The following is a 21,462-nucleotide window of genomic DNA, read 5'->3' as shown; positions in this document are numbered from 1 at the left end:
TAATAAGAAAATACGTTAGGTTTTTAGGTTCAACCAAGAAAGACAACTGCATGTTAAATGAGTTGACTTTATTTTTCCTTTGGTAAATTTGTCATTGAAAAATATGAAGTAAATTACTTCTAGCTTCATAATCACCTTTGGAATTAATACACTTTGAATAAAAAGGTATAATGAGATGAGAATGCATGTCAATACACAAAGCCAAAGAAATACAAGAAGCCTAATTATTTTTCAAAATACTAATCTCATACATGCATTTAATTTTTAAAACCATGAAGAGTATTATGTGAAAGCAAATACTATCTTCATACAAACATACATCATACATTGGAAGCAAAATAATCAGTCACTTTTCCAAATAACACAAGCTCAACACACCGTGGTTTTTTTTTGTTGTTGTTTTTTGTTTGTTTGTTTTTTTTCCTGCAGAGGGCCACAGCAAAACAGTTTGATAATAAAAGCTGAAGTCCCACACAAATACCAATGTCTTCAACTCTTTATCATAATCTGTATAAAATCCAGTTACCCAGACCCATCTATATGTGAAAGATGATTATACAGCATGCCTATTCACCCAAGAGGAAGAGCTTCCAACAGGCTAAGAACCCATTTGGGCTGCATTTACAAGGTCATAACTAAGCTGCCAGTCGCAGCGGCACACCACAGCTGAGCTTCACCTGTATTTGCTGCTTCACTCATTCAGCTTCACTTGCAGACATCATCCTAAGCTGTTATCACTGTCCACACCATAAACTGTGCTTCACCGAACAGGGGAAGGGTCCCCAAACTGTGAGAAACGAGTTCCAGAACTTCTTCCCTAGTGAAACAGTTTGAGAAATGCTGTCCTTGCACAGCCTGCACACACAAGGATTTTTAAGACCATCTAAACAGTGGGAAAGGGGAAGTTCTAGTCACCTATTTCAAGTTGACATTTCAAGTTGAAATAATAACAATAATGAAACTCTATGTAAAAAGGTTGATTTATCAACTTTCAGCTGCACTTAACTCTGTAGCATGCCAGAGTATGATGAAATCCAATTAAATCAAAAAATAGAGAGTTAACGTCTGTGAAATAGGAATCAATTTAGAAAAAGATCCCAGTGTAATGCAATTCTATAGGAGTCCCAGTAGTAAATGACAAAAAGGTCAAATTTTGAAAGGAAACAGCAGATACCACCACAAAACTAGCAGATGTTCCTAAAGGATCATCTGTACAAAAACATAAGCATATGTGAGAGAAATCCAACACTATCATGAAATCAGTTGGTGTCTAACATAATAGCAGTTCCTTATGGCAATATGGTAATACATGTATCAGATACTCAACACATTATGGCTTTTTGTCTGCACATACTGTTACAACATAAGTCATAAAAACCAAGACCACTGATTTCTTTGAAAGGAAAACATTAGGTCCATGATCCACAAAGACTATCCAATTCTTCAGGTTTATGCTCTCAGATTTGCAGCTATTTAGGGTCATAAATTGTCTAAGAAGGATATAAATATTTTTTAGAGTACTACACATATTGAAATAGAAATATGCCTCTAAAAACAGGGCCTAATGTAGTTGTATATACCTAAATGAAACAGCAAGCAAAAATGGATTCATTGTCTCCAGTGCTTGTTTGCTTGTTTTGGCATAAAAGTGGCAACAGCCATTAGTTACCTGCTGTTCTTGTTTAATGTAACAAATATACATTTTTAAATAAATATATTTAGTTAACAAGACATCTACAATGAAAGGAAAATTGTTTTCCTAAATTTTGTTTATTTTGACTCCAACAAGAACAGACAGACTTCCCTACTTTATTTCTGTTTTATAATTGCAAAATAAAGACAAAAAGGCCTTAATCTAAGCATGTCTTTTGTCAAAATACAAAATAAGAAAATGCAAAAGAACATCATATCCCGAATTCCAGCCCAGTCAGGGAGCACAATCCCCACTGCTGTCCCATGCAGGTACTCCAGAACCTTACCCCACACACACCAAGGAGAGAAACAGCTGCAGGCAAAGAAAGCAAGTGGTGGTCTCAGGGTCTGAATGGACAAGCTATTTGTAAGATTTTGAATTTATTTCCTGCAGACATTGCTTGAAAAAAAAAAAAAAAAAAAAGTTTATGGCATGTTTTCCAGAGTCCTGTAGGCTCTTGGACATTTAAAGAGCACTGCGCCTAAATGGGAGGGACTACATGAAAGAAACCACACATTGTCCAAATGTTTGGGAAAGGGTGGCTAGTGCTGCAGACAGACTCGAGCGGTCTGATCAGAGAGACCAGAGTCTCTCTGCCATGGGAGTAAGCTACACCTGAAAGTCGAGATAAGCTGGTAACACATGTGACAACATACAAAAAATGTAAAGGTGCAGAGTAGAGGAACACAAATGGTAAAAATGACAACCAAGAAAAAGATTGCAACAGCATGTAGAATGTGAACAAGGCAGAGAAAAAATAACATTTCGCAAAGGCTGAAGAACAGGACAATTGAGAAACTGAGCTACAAGACTTATGCTTAGAAAAGGAATTTGTGAACTGTTTTTAATGGTTTGAAAAGAACTTTAGTTACCAGTGAAGAAGGGATGCTTAGCCCTGTACCATGGTCATCAAAATAGCACTAGCGTGGATATCAAAGACTGGTGAGCATATCAATTTTTTTTTTAATGTATGCGCTCAGATTCTTCCAAAGGAAACAGTTAACTCTTGCACACCTTTGCACAGAAAGCACAGTCAAAGAGCTAGCAGTTATTCTATGAACAGGAAACTGATAAGTTGGGTTTTTTGCTTGTTTTTAAAATATTTTAGCACATGAATTTGCATCCTACCCCTTTTTACCTCACCACCTTATTATGCCTCCTCTGGCTTTCCCTGCTTTTCCTGCCCTGTACCCCCCGGCATGCCCCTGCATGTCGACCAACAGCTGTGGTTTCCCCTCCATTCCCTGGTGCCACCGTCCATTGCCCCCCAGAGTCCCCCCACACCGGTGTGCCACCTCACCAAAACCCTCGCCCCTCTGCGGCCTGCTCCGCTGCCACTGCCGCCCCCCTCGCTGCCGCCCCAGGCCTGCTGGGCCCCGGCAAGCAGCACAGCCCGGCCTGGCTCCACAGCACCCTGCCACCGACCCTCGCTCGCCAGGCAGGAGGAAACAAGGAAAAAAGCTGAGCTTTGCCTTGCCAACGGTAACAGCACAGCAAAGCCTAATTATTCCTTAGTGCAACAGGACAATGAAAAAAAGAAAAAAAAAAAAAGAAAACCCACTACCTTTAAGCAAGTCTAAAACTCTCCATTTTATGGGCTACCAGAGCTATACGATAACAAAACCCACAGTATCGGCAACAGAAATACATTTCTATTAAAATGTAAATGCCATGAAGAAGAGTTATTACTTATGTGAAAGATAAATAACTTTGGGATCCTGTTAGCTCAAACTCACGTCACACTGTGAAGCAAGTCATGAACACATGCTATTTAACACACATGTAAACCCAAGCACACGGCAATGCAATTTGCAAGACATAGCAAAGAAACTTATTTTCTGGAACAAAGATTTTAATATCTGCTCTTTTTGGATAGAGAGAATCACAATACATACAAAAGCCCCTATTAGATGCCCGGGGTATGTTAATCCCTTTCAACATGCGCAGAGAGGTGCATAAACATGTAAAGTATAGGAAAAACAGCAGAAAACATGAAGCAATGTAAATTGTTCCACAGACACCTACCCATGGACTCTCCCAGACTGACCGACTGATAAAGGAAAAAAGACACGCAGAGAATCAAGACATTATGTCGAGAAGTTGACTGAAATAACATTTGTGAGACTGATAATTAACATACTCAATTTCCTTAAATACTTTTTTTTTTTTTGGCAAAAAAATGAAAATTAACATTCTTTCACAGTTTCATGCAGCATTTATCTAAGACACATGCATTTTATGGACTTCCCTGAAAAAGATTTGAGAGTCTCTTTCACGTTTAGACACCTTGGGATTGTTTAGGACTGCATGATTTCTTCCTTCAATTTACATCTTAAAGCCATATATCCATGTGATACATACACATCACACTCTCAGTTATACTTTATATTACTTATTTTTGTGTCTTTTCCTCAAAAACAGTTTTCCTACTTAGACAATACATAAGCCACTTAGAGAAATTATGTTCTCTACATGTCAGGCAGAGAATCAAAAGCTTTCAGTTTGACCAACGTACAACTTTGGTAATTCACATTTTGTAACAGGCAGTTCCCATTTCCATTATTCCTGTCTGACCAATAGACTGACAGATGTCTTACTTTAGAGATCCCAAACAGACTATTGGTATCTATTTCACCCACATCTGTTCCTAAATAGCCTTGGCAGCAGGCCACTATGCACTCGGAATTAATTTTAAGTCCTTTATTGCTAACTCTTTCACTGTTTCAATACATCAGTAATTTTTTCCTTATTGCTGCACTTACATAAAATATTTATAAATTCTTATTTTAAATGCATATCAAGAAGATGATACTGTATATACTTAAACTACACATTGATCTTTTCTAACTCATGATAAAAATATATAGTCAATAATACGCTGACCTCGTGATTGCTCCAGAGATATTACTTTCTTGTCAGTCAATTAATTTAGAATATTGTATTCAATTACTCATATTAAAAAAAAAAAAGAAAAACATTTTATCTGACAGGTTTTTTACCCAAATACTCAGTCCAGCCTACATGCTGTCAGTCTGAGAGAATGCGTTCATATAACCTTGAGTCAAGTACACTAAACACACAACAAACTACACTTATAAAAAGATTTTCATAATTATCGAAAGCCTCCAGGCTTCCCATACCAATAAAAAACTGAGTCAGTGCTGCTCTTGTTCTGTTTCCTATCTGATAGACGTCTGCTGAAAAACTGCAATTGCCACAGAGTTTCCCAGTTGAAAATCTTCAAAAAGATGCTGCAGGCTTTAAGGAAGTATCAGGATTAAAGTTCTCATTCACATTCAACAGAGAAGGGAAAAAAAAAAAATCATATTGGAAAAACAGAATAAAGAAAGCTGAACTGTTCCAAACTATAAATAACACCCACATCCACCATTGCTAGTCCTCTATATTTTATTAGCTTTTAAACTTTAGCCACAGTGAAAAAATACTGCACTCTGAGCATCTCTTCTTAAATGCAAATAATTATTTTTCTGTCATTCTGTCAAGTGTATTACCTTCTGGAAATTTCTAAAAATCACAGCTAATATTCTGATCTGTTTTTCATAGAATCGCCTTGGTTGGATAGCTTTCTCTGCTGTTGCTTTGCAGCAGCATCCAGACTGAGAAGCCCCACAGTCTGAGACTGGATTATTAACACAGAGAGAGAAGTCTTGCCTTTCCTTAACTTCAGCGATGACTTTTATGGCATAGGAAAGTCACGTGGAAAGAAACTAGAGTAAAAACCAGTAATGGCTGCCTGCGAGCTCTGCTTTTCATCCCAGCATCCAATGCATCATTAAAAGCAAGCGACCTGGCAGGTGTCAGAAGGCAGCAGGCTGCTGTGAGAAGGGGCTGAACTGAGCACCCCCACGCTCAAATAGCAGCCTCGTGGCGGGGCAGCCAGGCCCCGCACCACGCTGCCCCCTCAGCCACCCCCCACATCCTCACCCTCAGGCCCCAGGCTCAGGCACTGGCCCAGGCCTTGCTTCTGCCCTAGGCTTTGCTATCGCAGAGGACGACAACTTGCGAAGGATCATTCTTATTGGAGCAGGGAGGTAACAAAAACCCTCTAGGAGACTGCTGCTGCAGAAAGCAAGGGGAGAGTAAAGAAGGGAGTTCACTTGGTAATCACATTGGCCAAAAGCTCTACAGAAACAGTGTGGTGGGGCAGAACTGTGCTCACATCAGGGTTTACGTGAACAAACCCAGAAAAAGCAGATGTCATGTACTTGGGAACATTAAGTTGCAGCTCTGAGCTGAAAGAACCAAGGCGGAACAAGCTGCCTTTTGATGGGAGCCACAGAACTGCGGATTGTAAACAAGGACTTCAGCAAGGCAGGAGTAATCTTGGCAAACTGCTGAGGTGCGAGGGAAGAGAGGAGAAAGCGACTACCTGGCGCTTCTCTGACTTGACTGCCATAGAAGAACGGTCTTGTCCTAAAACAGAAAGAATTAGTACGTACAGGACCAAGCAGGAGACATTTAGTGTCAAATTCAGGCCACCTGGCAAAGCATGTGTTTGAGCCTAAGGTAAATTACATTATGAAACTTTTGGTCTGGAGAAAGTATGCTTAAACCAAATCCCAGGGGAATGGACCACTGAGAGTGATCCGTGCTGTTCAGATAGCCGTCGGCCATCTCTTGTACCTTCACAGCTCAGGCCATGCACTGCACCGCTGCACTATGGTCTCACAGAACGAGGCAGTCACGGGCAGCTCCTGCAGCACCAGCACATGTCCCACACTCAAACACTCCCTGGTAATTGCTACTCAGATACAAGAACGTGGGAGAGAAAAAACATCCAAATTCCAAAATCCCTATTTGACCTCTGCGATTGCCGAACAAATACCATCCTGACCTCCAGCATCCAAGACGGAAGGCAAAACAGACAAGTCCTCCACTGGATCCATGCTGCAAGGGCAGCAAGCCCAGCACAATGAAATCCTGAGCTCCAGCTGAGCTCATCTACAGACACAGGCAGGCACACACAGAGCTGTGCCAGCCCAAAGGAAGGAGTCACAGGTATTGGCATCTATTTAATGTGCATTACATGTTTACATGTTTACATTTACATATTTACATGTGCAGTAAGAGTCAAAATCCTGATATAATTGACATCAACTTGTCAGCACTGCTTAGTTCTGTCATCCACAATATGTTTGACTTTAAACACAGAGTACTTTGCTATTTTGCAGGAACTAAGACAGAAAATCTCCCCTTGTCTGTGTGAGTAAACTCAGGGTGAAGAGTTCTTACACAAAGTAGCAGTTTAGGGGGATTGGACTTTTCATAGAAAAACAAAAAAGAACAATGTATTCCCATCCCTGGAAGCATGAAGCAATACATATTGAAATTCATTTTTCTTGTTTGTACCTTAAAATCCACCACTGGTAATAATTTAAAAACAATCATGGACTTATAGTTCCTGATATATGACAATTCAAGCTACATTAAAGTAGCTAGCACATAAAATGGCAATCAAACTAGAGCGTTCCACATGGAACTAAATAATTCATAAATTACACTTCAGATCACGTACACAGAGACCTGTAGATAGTCCCAAATGGCAAGGAGGAGAGGCTACAGAGTTGTGCGTTACTGAAACTGCCACACTGGCTCCACAAAAGGAAGGTCTGCACAAACATCAGCACAGACATCATAAGAACTGAACAGCCCTGCTGAAAAGCAGGTATTTCTGTCTTTGCACAACACTGCATGAATGTGGTTACACAGCTCAGAGGCCAAGAACCAGCAGCTGCGCATGGCACAACATTGCTTGGTTTGAGTAGCTTTGGTGTCCCTAAATGCTACATGAAGTGAAGCGTATCTTCAGCTCTGGGCATTTGAGTACTCCTCCACAGCAGTAGCACCGGAACAACAGCGTTCCACACAGCTCTGGAGCCACATCTTACCCGTACAAAGTTTTAAGATCCTTCAGAAATAATGCTAAACTGAACTCGGAGTTTTAGGCCTGGAGAAGTTAACTGTGCCGTAACAGAACACAGCTGTGTTGTCTGGAAACCGCATTCCTGAAACACAGCTTTGACTTATCCTTCACGTAAGCACCGGGAAGTCATTGCAGCAAACGGGCACTGTTAGGAGTACATATGCAGCTTTGAAAGTGACTTTGTTTTCAGAGTTTCTAGTAGGAAAAAACAAAAAAAAAAAAAGAAAAAAAGAAAAAAAAAAAGACTATGTAAGTTTAGGGATCGTTCCTTTTCTTCTAAACTTTGGGATGAACTTTGTTTCACTTGACCACATCCTACAACGGCATACCCTCACGGCATGTCGTATGTCACAAGGCGCCCGGAGCCCCCGGGCACGCCGATGGCGGCCGATGCAGCCGGACGCCGACGGCACCAAGCCCTCTGACCGCTCCGCCCGGGCTACCGAGGGGCTTACGCAGGCACAACTCGCGCACCTCGCATTTCTGCGCCACCCGCTAAGAAATAAAGGCTCTTTGCAGGATTAGGCGCTTCGGGTGCAAGTCGCTCGTTGCGCTATGAGCTATTTTGTTTATTTATTTTTATTAAGCACCAGGACAACCCCAGGGGGAAGAGGAGCTCAGAACCCCCTTACAGGCGGCGGTTCGCGGTAACCCCGTGCCGGAAAGCCCCGATGCCCTGCCCTGCGAGAACGGGCTCGGCACGGCTCGGCTCGTCCCCTGCCCCGGCCCGACAGCCCCGGCCCGTCCCACCTGCGGGGCTCTCGGGCACGATGGGGCTCCAGCGCAGCCGCCGGGCGCTCAGCACCACGTCGCAGCTCCTCTTGCCGATCTCGAAGATGCCCCTGAGGAGCGGCTCCTCTCCCCGCTCGGCCGGCGGGGGGCTCGCCGCCAGCGGGGCCACCCTGCGCCGCCGCTCCTCGGGCCCGGCCCGCCGCTGCGGGCGGAGGAAGGGGCCCGCGGCGCCCAGCATGGCGGCCGCCCCCCGCCGCGTCCCGCCGGCTGCCAGGGCAGCGCCCGCTCCGCCCCGCCCCCGGGCGGGGCCGCGGCCGCCCAGGGGAGGGCGGCAGGGGACGGGGCCCGGCCCTGGCCCTGTCAGGAGCTGTCCCGGGCGGCGGCGGCGGTCCCCCGCCACGTCCCGCTCCGTGGTGCGCGAAGGGCAGGGGGCTTCTGGGCGCCCTAACGCAGCTGGGCCCCTCAGCACCGTGCTGGCACCGCCGGCCCCCCTCTGGCTTCGTCGTGCCCAGCTGCTTTTACTTCCTTCAGGAGGGCCACAAAGATGCTCCAGCTGACGGCATTCATGTAAGCCCCCTCAGAAGCGTTCCTGGTTTTATGTTATCACCGATATTGCTATCACTTGGCTTTAGAAAAGTGACATGAAAGCGTAACTGCCCTCTCCTGCTATGAAAGGTCAGGTGCCTCCCAGGTGCTGCCTGTGGCTTAGATAAATCAGGTCAGCACCGCAGCAGAACTGTGTAGGCCTCAGCACAGGTCTCAGGGACACGCACACCTCAGGGGGACAGGGGGTCCAGCACCACACATCCCTGGAGCATCTCCCGTGGGACAGTGCAGGATGACTACCTGGAAGGTTGTTGCTCACCTCTCAGTCCCCTGACATAAAGGCAGGGGAGGGAGACACACTACTTTACTCCCTCCCCCTCAGTAAAAGATAGATGTTACTGTTTGCAGGTGTGACAGCTTTACTCGTTGGTGCTCTAAGATCCACTGATGACAGTCACATTAGAGCTCCTCTAGCAACCCCAGTTTTTAAGGTGCTTTTGAGCCTGCCAAGGCTTAACTCAGTGGAAAACAGCAAGGTTTTTTTTTTTAGTTCTGAGTTGTATAATGTCATGCTGGCTTACTAATGCATGGGAAAATACACTTAAACAAGCAGCTTAGTAATCTTATTACAAATACATAGGACTAGAGATAAAACCAAGAAGTAGAGCATTAAAATCAAAATACTGCCTTTTGCTGACCATGAGTGATACAAACAGCTCAAGCTATGTTGGGATATCTCCAAGGTTCTTTGTAGTGGTTGTCTCTCTAGAAGAGAAATGCTGTTACAGAGAGGCAAGTCTGTCTGCAGTCAAACGTCCCATGAGATATTAGATGATTACATGAATATAAAGCTGCCTTTGTTAATAGTTCCATAAAAACCTATACCAAGTGCTAATTAGTAGCCAAGAAGACCATTTAAAGAATTGTGGTACAGGTTTTTGGTACTCGTTTCCATCTATTACTTTGAGTTTAAAGCATGCTCTGAACATTTGCTAAATACACAACCTGTAAGTGCTTTTGAATTTGCACCATGCCATTGATTCAGCTTTAATTAAGTAGCCCTGACAAACCTGCCTTTCTGAGTAACATCACATAAAGCTTCTGATTGCTTAAAGCTGCTAACAATTGTCTTATTACAACTTTGCCATTATCCCTTAATTTCCTTTGTTGAAATATAAATATATTGACTGCAGAGTAATCAGATAAAGTGTAAACAACTTAAAACGTGCAAACCACAAAAGTTTTGCATAATATTTTTTTCCACCTAAAGATGACTGACAAAGCACGAAAAGCTGCAAGTGAAAAAAAAATTTGCCTTACCAATTTATCACTGGTACAGCTGTAGATGATTAAATTAAACTTGTATCTCATTTTGGACATCAGTAGTCTCTAATATGTTTTCTTTCAAAAACAAAGCTAAACCATTAAAATGGAGGCATAATTTAAAAATGGATTTAGTTGCATCTATTTTGAGGCAGTATGCTCTTTATAACCCCTACTGTCATTCGTATTTATTTCTGGGACCATTTACTAGCCTATTCCATCTACATGTATTATATATTATCACTAGATTTATCATAAGGTACAGGAAAGAATGGACTAATAATTTTCTTAGAGCCATAAAAAACTATTCAGAGGAAGACCATTACAGCTTCTAAGGGATTGCAACATCCTTCAACTAATGTTTTTGAAAGTTCTAAAACTCCAAGTAATGGCAATGGAAATGTTTTAACTCAGTAACTTAATATAATAAAATGTAGTAGATTAAAACAAACCAGTAAAGTTGAGAGAATTGCATGTTCCTCCCATGATTTGTTACTACTTGCAAGTCTGGTCACTTGGTTTGTTAACAAAGTCCTCAGTCCCTACAGTCCCTTAAGGAGGAGGCAGACCATTTTTCCTGGAGAAAATACAATTATATGCAAGTCGTATAAATTATATACTACTATACATAGTCAATACTATTATATGCAAGTCCCCCTGTACTTGGCTCTTGTGAGGCCACACCTCGAGTACTGTGTTCAGTTTTGGGCCCCTCGCTACAAGAAGGACATGGAGGTGCTCGAGAGAGTCCAGAGAAGGGCGACAAAGCTGGTGAGGGGTCTGGAGAACAAGTCTTACGAGGAGCGGCTGAGGGAGCTGGGCTTGTTCAGCCTGGAGAAGAGGAGGCTCAGGGGCGACCTCATCGCTCTCTACAGTTACCTTAAAGGAGGCTGTAGCGAGGTAGGGGTTGGTCTATTCTCCCACATGCCTGGTGACAGGACAAGGGGGAATGGGCTAAAGTTGTGCCGGGGAGGTTTAGGTTGGATATTAGGAAGAACTTCTTTACTGAAAGGGTTGTTAGGCAGTGGAATGGGCTGCCCAGGGAGGTGGTGGAGTCACCATCCCTGGAGGTCTTTAAGAGATGTTTAGATGTAGAGCTGAGTGATATGGTTTAGTGGAGGACTTGTTAGTGTTAGGTCAGAGGTTGGACTAGGTGATCTTGGAGGTTTCTTCCAACGTGGATGATTCTGTGGTTCGTTTTACTTTTTGAATACCACAGTTTTCAAATTGTTATATTGAATTGGGCAAAAACACAGAATAGCCCATCAATATTTGAACCATTTTTACAAAACTACTACTAGTACTTTCACATGTAGAACTTCCTTGTCCTTTCATGTTAAAAGGGTTGTGTATATTGCTGATCCCATGTAACATCCTAGGTGCTGTTCCCATTTTAGATTAAAAGAGATACAAGACAAACAGTAAACTTGTAGCAGTAACTGCATAGTAGACAGGCAAATGCCGGTCTAGTATACACCACTGAGCCTACATGTAGGGCCCTGGTTTGTTCTACATCTTGGAGCACAGACAGGATTTGGGAGCAGAGCATACAGGTACTTCTGATGGCAGAATGAAAGGGACAGCTGGAAGTACCACATTCCACATAAGGAATAGGGATGATATAGAAGTTATTGAAAATTGCTCAAAGCAGCTAGTTTCGTTATTGCCTGCTCTCTCACGTACATTTTGATTCAAATACAATAGATAAAAGAACAGATACACAAGAAGTCCTATTCACCTCTTAATAAGAAGTACATTTAAAGACATTTGACATGAGTCCTTCAAATTAATATTGCAGCTCTTCAGCCTCCAAAAGCATTCCAGTATTTATAAATATTTAGTGTTTTCCAGACAAAGTAACTGTCTTTGAATTTCATGTACCTCCTTCGGCTTTAGGGTGACTAATTATGCAGCACACAAGGATATTTATCTAGTTCATCAGCAGCTCTGTATATGACAGAGCTTTTTTTCCTCCAGTGATAATTACAGAAAAACATGTATTTTTACAGTATACCGGGTATAGAACATCATAGAACTGCGTCCACAAAACAATTTTGTTGAATGCTTTAGTTTGAAGCCATGTTACTCCATTTTACTTTAGAGCCAGTAGAGCTGCCTTAGAAACTTAGCACATTTGTATTTTTTTAAAACAGATGGCTCAAGTAAAAGTAGAAGGGGCAGAAAGGAGGGGGGCACCACAGGAAGGGAAGCAAGGCCATTGCCAGGGCACAGCAAGGGCCAGCTGTTCCCAGGGGACAGGGAGCCAGGGGGACCCCAAGGCGAGCACAGCAGGGCTGTTCTGGGCAGGGGCCATCGCACGGTACCTGAGCGAGGCCACTCAGCGGAGGGTGCCAGCACCAGCTGAAGCGCAGATCACTGGCAGGCTCGCTGTGAAGAGGCAGGGCTGAGGCCAGGGCAGGACATTAGGCTGCGTGCCTGGCTCTGCACCAGCAGCAGGGCTTGGCACCAGTCAGGACTGTGACTGAACTGGAGACCAGCATCCTACAGCATCTCTGAGGCAAGAAGGTGAAGACCCTCCAGGATGAGCTTAAATAACTCTCGGGCAGATTGCAGGTGGGGCTGGTCAGGGTGATTAAGGCTAGTTAGTGCCCTCAGTGCCCTGGAAGCTGAAATCAGAGGAGTGTCAAGGAGCAGGAATGGCAGGGGCCCCATGTCCCTGAGAGCAGGGCCATGTGTAGCCAGGTTCAGCCAAGAGCCCAGATGGCCGGGCACATCCATCGCTTCGAGGCAGGTCCAACATCAAGCTGGGAAGCAGAGTCAGCGGGGGCAGGTCTGGTGGCAGCAAACATGGCCAGTGCCAGTCCGGCAGCCACCGGGGGAGTCTGTAGTGACAAGGCAGGTCCAAGGTCAAGCCAGGAAATGAAGTCTGTTTGTCAGGTAGGGGAGGCCTTTGTGGTTTCTCAAAGCTGCTTCTCCGCAGTCTGGACCCAGAGGGGACACTGCGTGTCAGGGTGCTGGCCTTGAGGACATGCAGCTAAACTACAAGGGGGGAAGATCCTTTGGGCCCAGACAAGAAGCAGCAGAAAACAGGGAGATGATCCTTAACTGACAGCATTCCTCACTGTATGAAGGACGTCATCTCTCACTGTGCTAAGAAGCAGTGGGAGTCTCAGAAATCTCTTCCAGGAGAATGTAGGGAAGGGAGGAAGAAGAGGTTGGATAGGAACAGAAAGTGAGGGAAGTATGGCTAGTGATTACTGGGAGAGCAACCAGGTAAAGCAAGCTATTGGAAGATAAACCTTCTCCATCAAGAAAAGGACTAGAAAAATGCAATGAAGTGAATAGGTGAGAAATTGTAAGGCCAGCTTTTGATTCATGGATGGTATGATACTGAAGTTAGGGAATGGGAATTCAGGAGAGATGAGGGGAGGCTGTGAGGAAAATATCCGCTGGCCGCTCTGGAGAATTTGACTCTATGTTTCTGGTAGCTGGCCTGTTTCAGCTACTAGTAGAGATTTGTTCTGGAGAAATCTGAATTTTGAAATTGGCAGCATGTCCTTGTCTGGTGTTTTTCTGGCTACAGTGTCTGTTTATGCAATAAAGGTTTAGTGTGTGGTCAGTCATACTTTAGCTTTTCATTCCCAAATATTAGCTCTTCTTCTTGCATTGCTCCTCTAGAAGGAATGTATTAGAACTATCAGCATTAGTTCATCTCCTTTGTGTTGGTTTTCCTTGTCTTCAGAGAAGAGATATTAAGCAGAATACCAAGCTTTTTACACAGTAAATGGAGTCATAAATTGTTTTTTTCTGAAGAAAAAAATGGTAGCAACAGTCTGTAGAGGAGAGCATTACCGTTACTATATATCACTCTGTGTGCCTGAAAAGGAGAAGGAAATCATCTGGGGGGGAAAAAAAAAAAAAAAGAGAGAGAGAGAGAGGGGGAGAAAGAGAGAAAGAAGATCAGATAAGGAAAAGAAAGTCTGAAGTTGTAGAGATGGACAAGTTGGTTTAGGACAGATGTCTGCAAAGAAAAGAACAAGAAGGAATTAAAAGATTGTGCAGTGATGGAGTCTGAAGTGTAATTCATTCCCAAGAGCATCAGGAGCTGAAACCAATCTTAATTTAAAATAAAATAAAATAAAATGGAAAATGTGATAATGGAGAGGAATATAATACAAGATTTTTTTCACCAGAGGACATTTTTTTTTTTCCACTAAGGTTGATAATGCTTTCTTTTAAGATAATGAAGTTTTAATATGAATCTTCTGTTGTTCTGTCACCAAAATGTTAGCAAATACTGTATAATGTAATTTCTTCTATTTTATTTCATACAAAATGCAGTAATTATGCTGCAAACTGCTACAGTCTAGGAAACTGAAAGGCAGGGCTGGAAGTCTATGCTTTACATACCCTGTAGGCAACCTAAATACTTAAGAGAATGCTTTGAGAGCATTGTCAGTTTTAATTTTGTATTGCATAGCTTCTGACAGTTTGTTAAATACATATATGAATTATTTAAAAAACACTTATGTACATATTTAAAGAACAGTCTATTTGTAGGTCTTCAGATCACTGGTTCGATATGTATTCATGTACGATGTTTTTCAAGACTTTGTAATTTGGGATTTTCAGCTAAGGAATGAGTGTAGAGCATTTGTTAATTTCTGAAATAATTACTATACAATCTGTCTTGGTGAATAGAAGCAAAGACCAATATCTACATGTTTTCCCTGACGGTTCACCAAGCAAATTTTGATTTCTGTGAGTTCTTCCTGAATAGGAGAGAGTGAGAACTGAGAGATAATTCCTCTACGTGCTGTATATATACACAACATAAGTTGACTGTAGCTCTGAAATTTCTAAAACTATCAGATAAGGTTCTTCATTGTGCAGGAGCACTGCACTGTTAATAACCCTTTATTTCCAAGAGGAGGATTTATATTTATTATGTTTTTAATATGTCAAAAGCCACCATTCAGGTCAGGGTGAATCCGGTTTTGATCAGCTGCAATGCTGAAATAATTGCAGGAATTTGCACACTTGTGAACGTGACCCATCATAGTCGGGGCCTTGGCTGTGCCACAGGCAGCGAGGGCCAGCAGCCCCCCAGTCCTGGCCTGTTGCTTCAGAAAACCCAGAAGGGCGAAGCCATGGGCTGCGAGCATTGTGGTGCACTGCTCCTGCAGACATGGCCCCACTGCCTTCTTCTTGAGCGTGCACCAGGGGCAGAACAATTTCTGCTGTCAGAGAAGCGTGGCGGAAAGAAGGGGAAGGCCACTTGTCCCACAGAGCTGCAAAAATAGTGTTCTAGGCGTCCACTGGATTACCCAGCATGTTTGTGGGGATGACTCAACCCCTCAGTTTCCTCCGCATGAGGAAGTTAGATAATCCCACTATAGCCTTAGTTAATTAGAGATATGTTCATAAGACAGGAACGGTGTGAGTAATTCTTTCCTTTGAAAGAGACCTTGATAGACCTTCCTGTGGGAGTCATGAGCAGAGATTTCAGGATTTGGCCTGATATTAGCAGTAAGAAAAAATAAATATCACGGAGGCATCAGGAGCAGCGCCGGAGAGGGGGAAGAAAAAAAAATCTCCAATATTTTATAAGGGGAAATAAAAAACAACCCTAAACTAATTGAAATAACAAAACTCACAAGTGATTTGTAAAGTGGAGCCTCCAGTTACCAAAATGCCTAATTAATTTTCCTTATTAGGTAGCAGACACTCAGATAGCCTAGCTAGATCTTTTAAGTAAATTGCATTGGCTAGCGGAGTTGAATTTCGTTATTAAGTATGGAAAAGAAAAAAAATAAAAAATTAAAGAAAGAAAGAAAGAAAGAAAAAAAAGGTAATTGAAAAGGTTTCTTGTGGTTTGGAAATGCCTTCCAAATATTCATTAAACATTTAAGCGACTAAATTCGCAGAATATGTTCCCAACATTGGCACCGGTTCTGCGGTATTCCTCTCATCAGATGGAAGTGGCGCGTGTTGTGCGGAGCGCATTCATGCATAACCAATATCATTTTCATAAATTAAAACCTCCCCTGCAGAAGGAACATCTGTGCCTGCCTTTGAATAAAGACGGTGGCACGCCAGTGGCCCCTGCCCGACTGCAAGAATCCCCGAGCGGCGGCGGCCGGGGGCCGAAGGGCCCGCCGAGCCCGGCCCGGCTTCTTCCGACGGGCTGAAAACCGACGGCCGCGTCCCGACACGGGCCACCAGGGCCACCGCTCCGGGCGAGGCGATCCCAGTGCCGGCGACCTGTTGGCAGCCGCCGCTGCCCGCCGGCGAACGGCGCGGCCGCCGCTCCGCGCTCCTCGGCCGCGCAACCGGCAGCGACCCCAGCCCCAAGGCCCCCCTCCCCGCTCCCATCCCCTAAATCCTCCCCCCTTCTCCTCCTCCCCGCAGCCGTGAGCGTTTGGCCCCAGCCCCGCGGGGGAGGCGAAGAACGCGGGTCCCGCTCCCGTGCTGGTCGGTTGTTTTTAACGCCAATTTTATTCTACAAATAATAAGTGGTGCACCTTTCATGAGCTATCCCAATGAAACAATAATCCCATAGGAATTACACTAAGAAAAAAAAAATCACATTTAAGGAGAAATGCAACATTCGACCAAATGTTCAATACTATGTTGTTGCAAAAGGACGGATGTTCTCTAAAATCCCAGTGTGCATTACACCATAATATACAGGATTACAAACAAAATTACAGTACAGATTGATTCCAGTTGAACCAGCATTACATTTCAAACAGCACTTATTCTGGACTGCATTGTACATGCAATAGCTATTGTTCTAATTACGGATTAAATGGTTTGAATTTGTTTCAAGCTACCGTACTAATCGACTACAATAGGTATATAGCCCAACTTCAACAACCTGATTAGTTTTAGGTTCCAATTTATAAGATGAATATATGACAACCACGGATCGTGTGAATATGTATAAAATCATGCATTTATATCGTCCGGAAACATTAACATCTTCAAGTTCTCTCCAGAAAAAAAAAAAATGAAAAGAAAAAAAAAAGAAAGAAAAAAAAACCACCACGGAATGCAGAGGGGTTCAAAGACTAAAAAGAAACAGTGCAAATTGTACGTGATAGTCAAGCAGCTTTTGATTTAAAAAGGGTGTTGGCATTTGCTCATAATATTTATATACAAGTTTGTGCAAGTCATGTGTTGAATTGATATGTTTTAATAGAAAATAAGTCTCTCGTTCTTATATCTTCTCAAGAGCTAGGGATCTGGTTCTTATTGTCAGGGGAAAAGGAAAAAAAAATAAAAGAAAGAAAAAGGAAAAAAAGACTTTCATGGGAAAGCAATTGCCCGGATTGCGCTTTTTTGTTTTTCTTTAACTATTCGAAAGGAAAGAAGTGCTAAGGCAACATAACTTCTCTAAGCACTTTTCTGCTGGTTTAAATTAGTTAAATTATTTTGTATAAATTAGATATAATTCTACCTTTCCAGTATGTATAAAAATCGATGAAGCTGCATGGTTTAAAATAGGAAATTCACGTTATAAAAAGTCATTAAAAATTCTGTACAAAATCACAACAAAATAATTCGGCATGGGAAAGGTAACAAGTAGGAAAACGTTGGTTGAAAAATAGAGATCTCCTATATACTTCGTAATTGGCCCATCGCTAGGTTAAAAATTGCATAGATCCTAATTATTGCTTGCGGTTTCGGCGGCCCGGGCGGGTGGCGGGGGTCAGTCGTGGAAGATGGCGTTGAGCGGGGCGCTCAGGACCCGCTCGTGGGGCGGGTGGCCCTCGTAGGGCGCCCCCAGGCCGTCCAGGGGCAGCTCGCAGCGGGCGGCGGCGCCCGAGAAGACGGCGGCGGCGTGGCCGGGCGCGGCGGCCAGGGAGGCGGCGGGGTAGTGCATGGTGAAGGCGTAGCTCTTGTCGAAGTCGGCGGCGGGCTCGTGCTTGAAGGAGAAGTTGCCGTTGATGCTGAGGGGCGGGCTGAGCGGGCCGTCGAAGGCGGGGCTGGCGCCGTCGGGGAGGCCGCCCTCGAAGAAGGGCTCGAGCGCGGCGCCGTAGGCGTGCGGCGGCTTGAGGTGGAAGAGGTGGGAGCTGTCCATGGTGCCGTAGGGCGGGCTGGGCAGCCCCGGCGACTGGTACGGGTAGGGGGGCGCCGCGAAGGGCGCCCCGGCCGCCGGCATGTGCGGCGGCACGTCCGGGCTCTGCTCGGGCAGGAAAGTCCGCGGGTTGAGCTGCAGGCAGCCGGCCACCAGGTTGGTGGTGGGCTGCGACAGGCCCTTGCACAGGGTCTGCACGAAGGAGACGAGGTCCGGGCTCTTGCCGGAGCGCAGGATCTCGGAGAGCGCCCAGATGTAGTTCTTGGCCAGGCGCAGCGTCTCGATCTTGGAGAGCTTCTGCGTCTTGGAGTAGCAGGGCACCACCTTGCGCAGGTTGTCCAGGGCCGCGTTCAGCCCGTGCATGCGGTTGCGCTCCCGGGCGTTGGCCTTCATGCGCCGCAGCTTGAAGCGCTCCATGCGCGCCTTGGTCATCTTCTTCTTCTTGGGGCCCCGCCGCTTGGGCTTCTGCTCGTCGTCGTCGTCGTCCTCCTCCTCCTCCTCCTCCTCGTCCAGGTCATCCTCCTCGTCCTCCTCCTCGCCGTTGCGCAGCGGGTCCTCCTCGACCTCGGCGGGCAGCGCCTCCAGGTCCTCCTCCTTCTTGTCGGCCTCGTGCTCCTCGTCCTGCGAGCTGAGGCACTCGTCTGCCCAGCCCGGGGGGCCCTGCGCCGGGGGCTCGCCCATCAGCCCGCTCTCGCTGTACGACTTGGTCATGGCGAGCGCCTGCCTGCCGGGGGGACGGGGATGGGGACGGGGGGGACACAAGCGCCGTGTCAGCAGCGGGAAAGGCACCCCGGGGACGCGCGTCCCGGCACCGTTACACAACGCGCCGGGCGGTTTAAGCTGATTACGCTTTAGGGGGGTGACACCGCCGGGCACCTGCCCTCCCTCCCGCCCCGACGGCGCCCGCCGCCTCCCGCCGGGGCTCCCCCTGCCCGGCCGCCCGGCCACCGGCTCCCCCGCGGTAACAGGTGCGGGGCCGGCCCCGGTCCCCGCTCCCCGGGCGGAACAATGCAGGGCGGCAGCGGGGTGGACGGGGGACCCGCACGCCCGGTCCGGTGACAAAGCCCCCCTCCCGGCCGGCCGCCCCGACGCCGCGGAGCGCTGCCCCCCGTTACCTCCGCTCCTCAGCCGGTGCAGCGCGGCGCCGGTCGCATAACCCCGCCGCTGCCGGCGCCCGCTCCGTGCGAGGGCGCCGCGCGTGTTTCCGCGGGGCGCAGCGCCGGCCGCCCCGGTTATATAGCGGGGACGGCGCTGCGCGGCGGCGGCGGCGGCGTCGGGCGGGGAGCGGAGCGGGGGGGGCCGGGGGCCGGGACCGCGCCGCTCGCCCCCGCCCCCCGCCGCGCCTCGCCCCGCCCCGCCCCGCCCCGCCGGGCGCCGCCATCTGTCACCGGGGCCATTGTTCCGCCCCCCCCCCGGGTGGCCCCGGGGCTGCGGGAGAGGACCAGAGGGGACGGGAGGGGACGGGAGGGGACGAGGTGGTGGCACCGCGCACCGGGGCGCGGGGATGCGCGACGGCACCGGGGCTCCCCGCCGCGCCCGCCCCGTCCGTCCCGCCGCGCCCCCCGCGCCCCCGGCCGCGTTTCCCCCGGCAGCCGGCGCTGCCTCCCCGGCTCGGGCCGTCCCCGGCTCCGGGGCTCCGGTTTCCCACTTTCCCGTCCCTCCCCGTCTCCGGCCTCATGATTGCATCGCTCCAAGCGTCCCTTTTCTCCCCCGGACCCAGACTCCTCCTTCTCCATCTGTCTTCTCATTTGGCTTCTGCTTGTTTTGCTCCCGAATCTTTTCCCCTTTTTCTTTTTCCCTTTTTTTCCCTTTTTCTTTTTCCCATTTTCCTTTTCCCTTTCATTTTCCTTCCTTTTCTTTTTCTTTACCTTTTCACTTTTTCGTTTTTCCTTTTCTTTTTTCGTTTCCTTTCATTTCCTTTCATTTTCCCCTTCCCCGTTTCCCGTTTTTTTTTTCTATTTCTTTTTTCTTTCTTTTTCTATTTGTCTTTTTCCTTTTTTATTTTTTTCTCTTTTTTTTTACTTTTTTATTTTTCTCCCCTTTTTTACTTTTTTTTGTCTTGTTTTGCTTTGTCTTCCTTTTTTCTTTTCCTTTTTTTTTTGTTCATTTCTCTTTTTCCTCTCTTTTCCCTTTTCCTTTATTTTCTTTTCCCTTTTGCCCCCTTCTTTCTCCTTTTCTGTCGCTCTGCCCCCGCCCCCCCGCGGCGCGACACGCGAGCCGCACGCGTCCCATCCGAGCTGCGCCCCCCCGGCCGCCCCCAGGGCTCTGCCCCCCTCGCCGGGGGCGCAGCCGGGGCCGGGCCCTGGCCCGGGGGGGGCCGGGGGTGGGAAGAAGAGCCCTGGAAACGCCTTGCGGCTGTCCGGAGCGCCGGAGCCGCTCCCGAGGAAATCTCCTGGGTTTGCAGCATTATCTTAATTAAGATAATTGATTCATATTGCACCTGCGAGAGTGCGGGGAAAGGATGCGTCCCCAAATAGCTCAAAGCTATTGGAGAGGGGAAGCCGCGCTGTGATTTAGCGAGTGATTTACTGCCTGGGCGGCGCGGGCGGGCCGCGCTCTGCGCTCTCCGTCCCCAGCCAGGCACAGCCCGAAGGATCCTAAAAACAACCCCCAACCAACCCAAAAGTGCCGCTGCCGCTGGCCCCCGGCCCCGCTCCGCACCGCGGAGCCGCGCTGGGAAAGGGCGAGCGCGGCACGGCGGAGGGAGGGGAGAGAAGGGAGGGCAGGGGGTGAGGGAGGGCAGGGGGGGCGAGGGAGGGCGCCCCGGAGCCGGGGGTGTCCGGGGGGAGCGCGGCTCGGGGCCACGGAACCGGGCTGGGTGCGCCCGCACCGCGCCAGCTGCTCCCGGGGAGACGCGCGGCGGTGCTGGAAACCGGTGGGAAATGATAGAGGTGCCGTTTCTGCTCTTTTTTTTTTTTTTTTTTCCTTTAGGACTCAGTGTATTAATGTTATTGAGCTTTTTTTTTTTTTTTTTTTTTTTTGCCGTTAGATAAAGGCTGTCGTTGTTTTAATTCTATAAATGTGAACTTCTATTTAGTTAATGGAAAAGACGTCGCCACTGAGGTTTAATTATCAGCTTTTTAAATGACTGTTTTAGGCAAGCACACACAATTACGAAATCACAATAGATTTAAAATATCGTTCAAATTGATTAAAAAAAAACAAAAACAAATCAGAGAA

At 46.7% G+C, this 21,462-nt stretch overlaps 2 protein-coding genes and 1 long non-coding RNA gene across 6 annotated transcripts in view; 1 reads left to right on the top strand and 2 right to left on the bottom strand.

Annotated features, from left to right (window-relative positions):
- CERKL (ceramide kinase like) overlaps positions 1–12,704 on the bottom strand; it is a 57,262-nt gene extending 44,558 nt beyond the window's left edge. For 2 of the 4 annotated variants that reach the window (XM_066999981.1, XM_066999982.1), the window contains exon 1: positions 8,388–8,655. In XM_066999981.1, the coding sequence (XP_066856082.1) occupies positions 8,388–8,607 (220 nt within the window). In that variant the 5' untranslated portion in view covers positions 8,608–8,655. Of the gene's footprint in view, positions 1–8,387; positions 8,656–12,562 lie in introns of those variants that run through there. The other 2 variants (XM_066999983.1, XM_048061472.2) reach the window with 2 other exon arrangements.
- Positions 8,685–21,462, top strand: part of LOC136791158 (uncharacterized) — a 61,336-nt gene continuing 48,558 nt past the window's right edge. Inside the window, exon 1 of the long non-coding RNA XR_010832573.1 lies at positions 8,685–8,936. This is a non-coding gene — a long non-coding RNA (uncharacterized lncRNA). The remainder of the gene's footprint in view (positions 8,937–21,462) is intronic.
- Positions 17,407–19,555, bottom strand: NEUROD1 (neuronal differentiation 1). Its single transcript, XM_066999984.1, has 2 exons — positions 19,398–19,555; positions 17,407–19,006 (listed from the first exon to the last, which is right to left on the bottom strand). Exon 2 carries the CDS (start codon positions 18,991–18,993, stop codon positions 17,914–17,916), a length of 1,080 nt encoding a protein of 359 aa, XP_066856085.1. The 5' UTR covers positions 18,994–19,006; positions 19,398–19,555; the 3' UTR covers positions 17,407–17,913.

This window comes from Anser cygnoides, chromosome 6 (genome assembly GCF_040182565.1).
Source record: "Anser cygnoides isolate HZ-2024a breed goose chromosome 6, Taihu_goose_T2T_genome, whole genome shotgun sequence".
Lineage (NCBI taxonomy): Eukaryota > Metazoa > Chordata > Aves > Anseriformes > Anatidae > Anser > Anser cygnoides.
The sequence above is the reverse complement of the archived record's forward strand: the minus strand, read 5'-3'. Positions and strand labels throughout refer to the sequence as shown.

Bases quoted from the DNA above. Each gene is read 5' to 3' on its own strand.
- NEUROD1 (XM_066999984.1), bottom strand. From the start codon at position 18,993: ATGACCAAGTCGTACAGCGAGAGCGGGCTGATGGGCGAGCCCCCGGCG.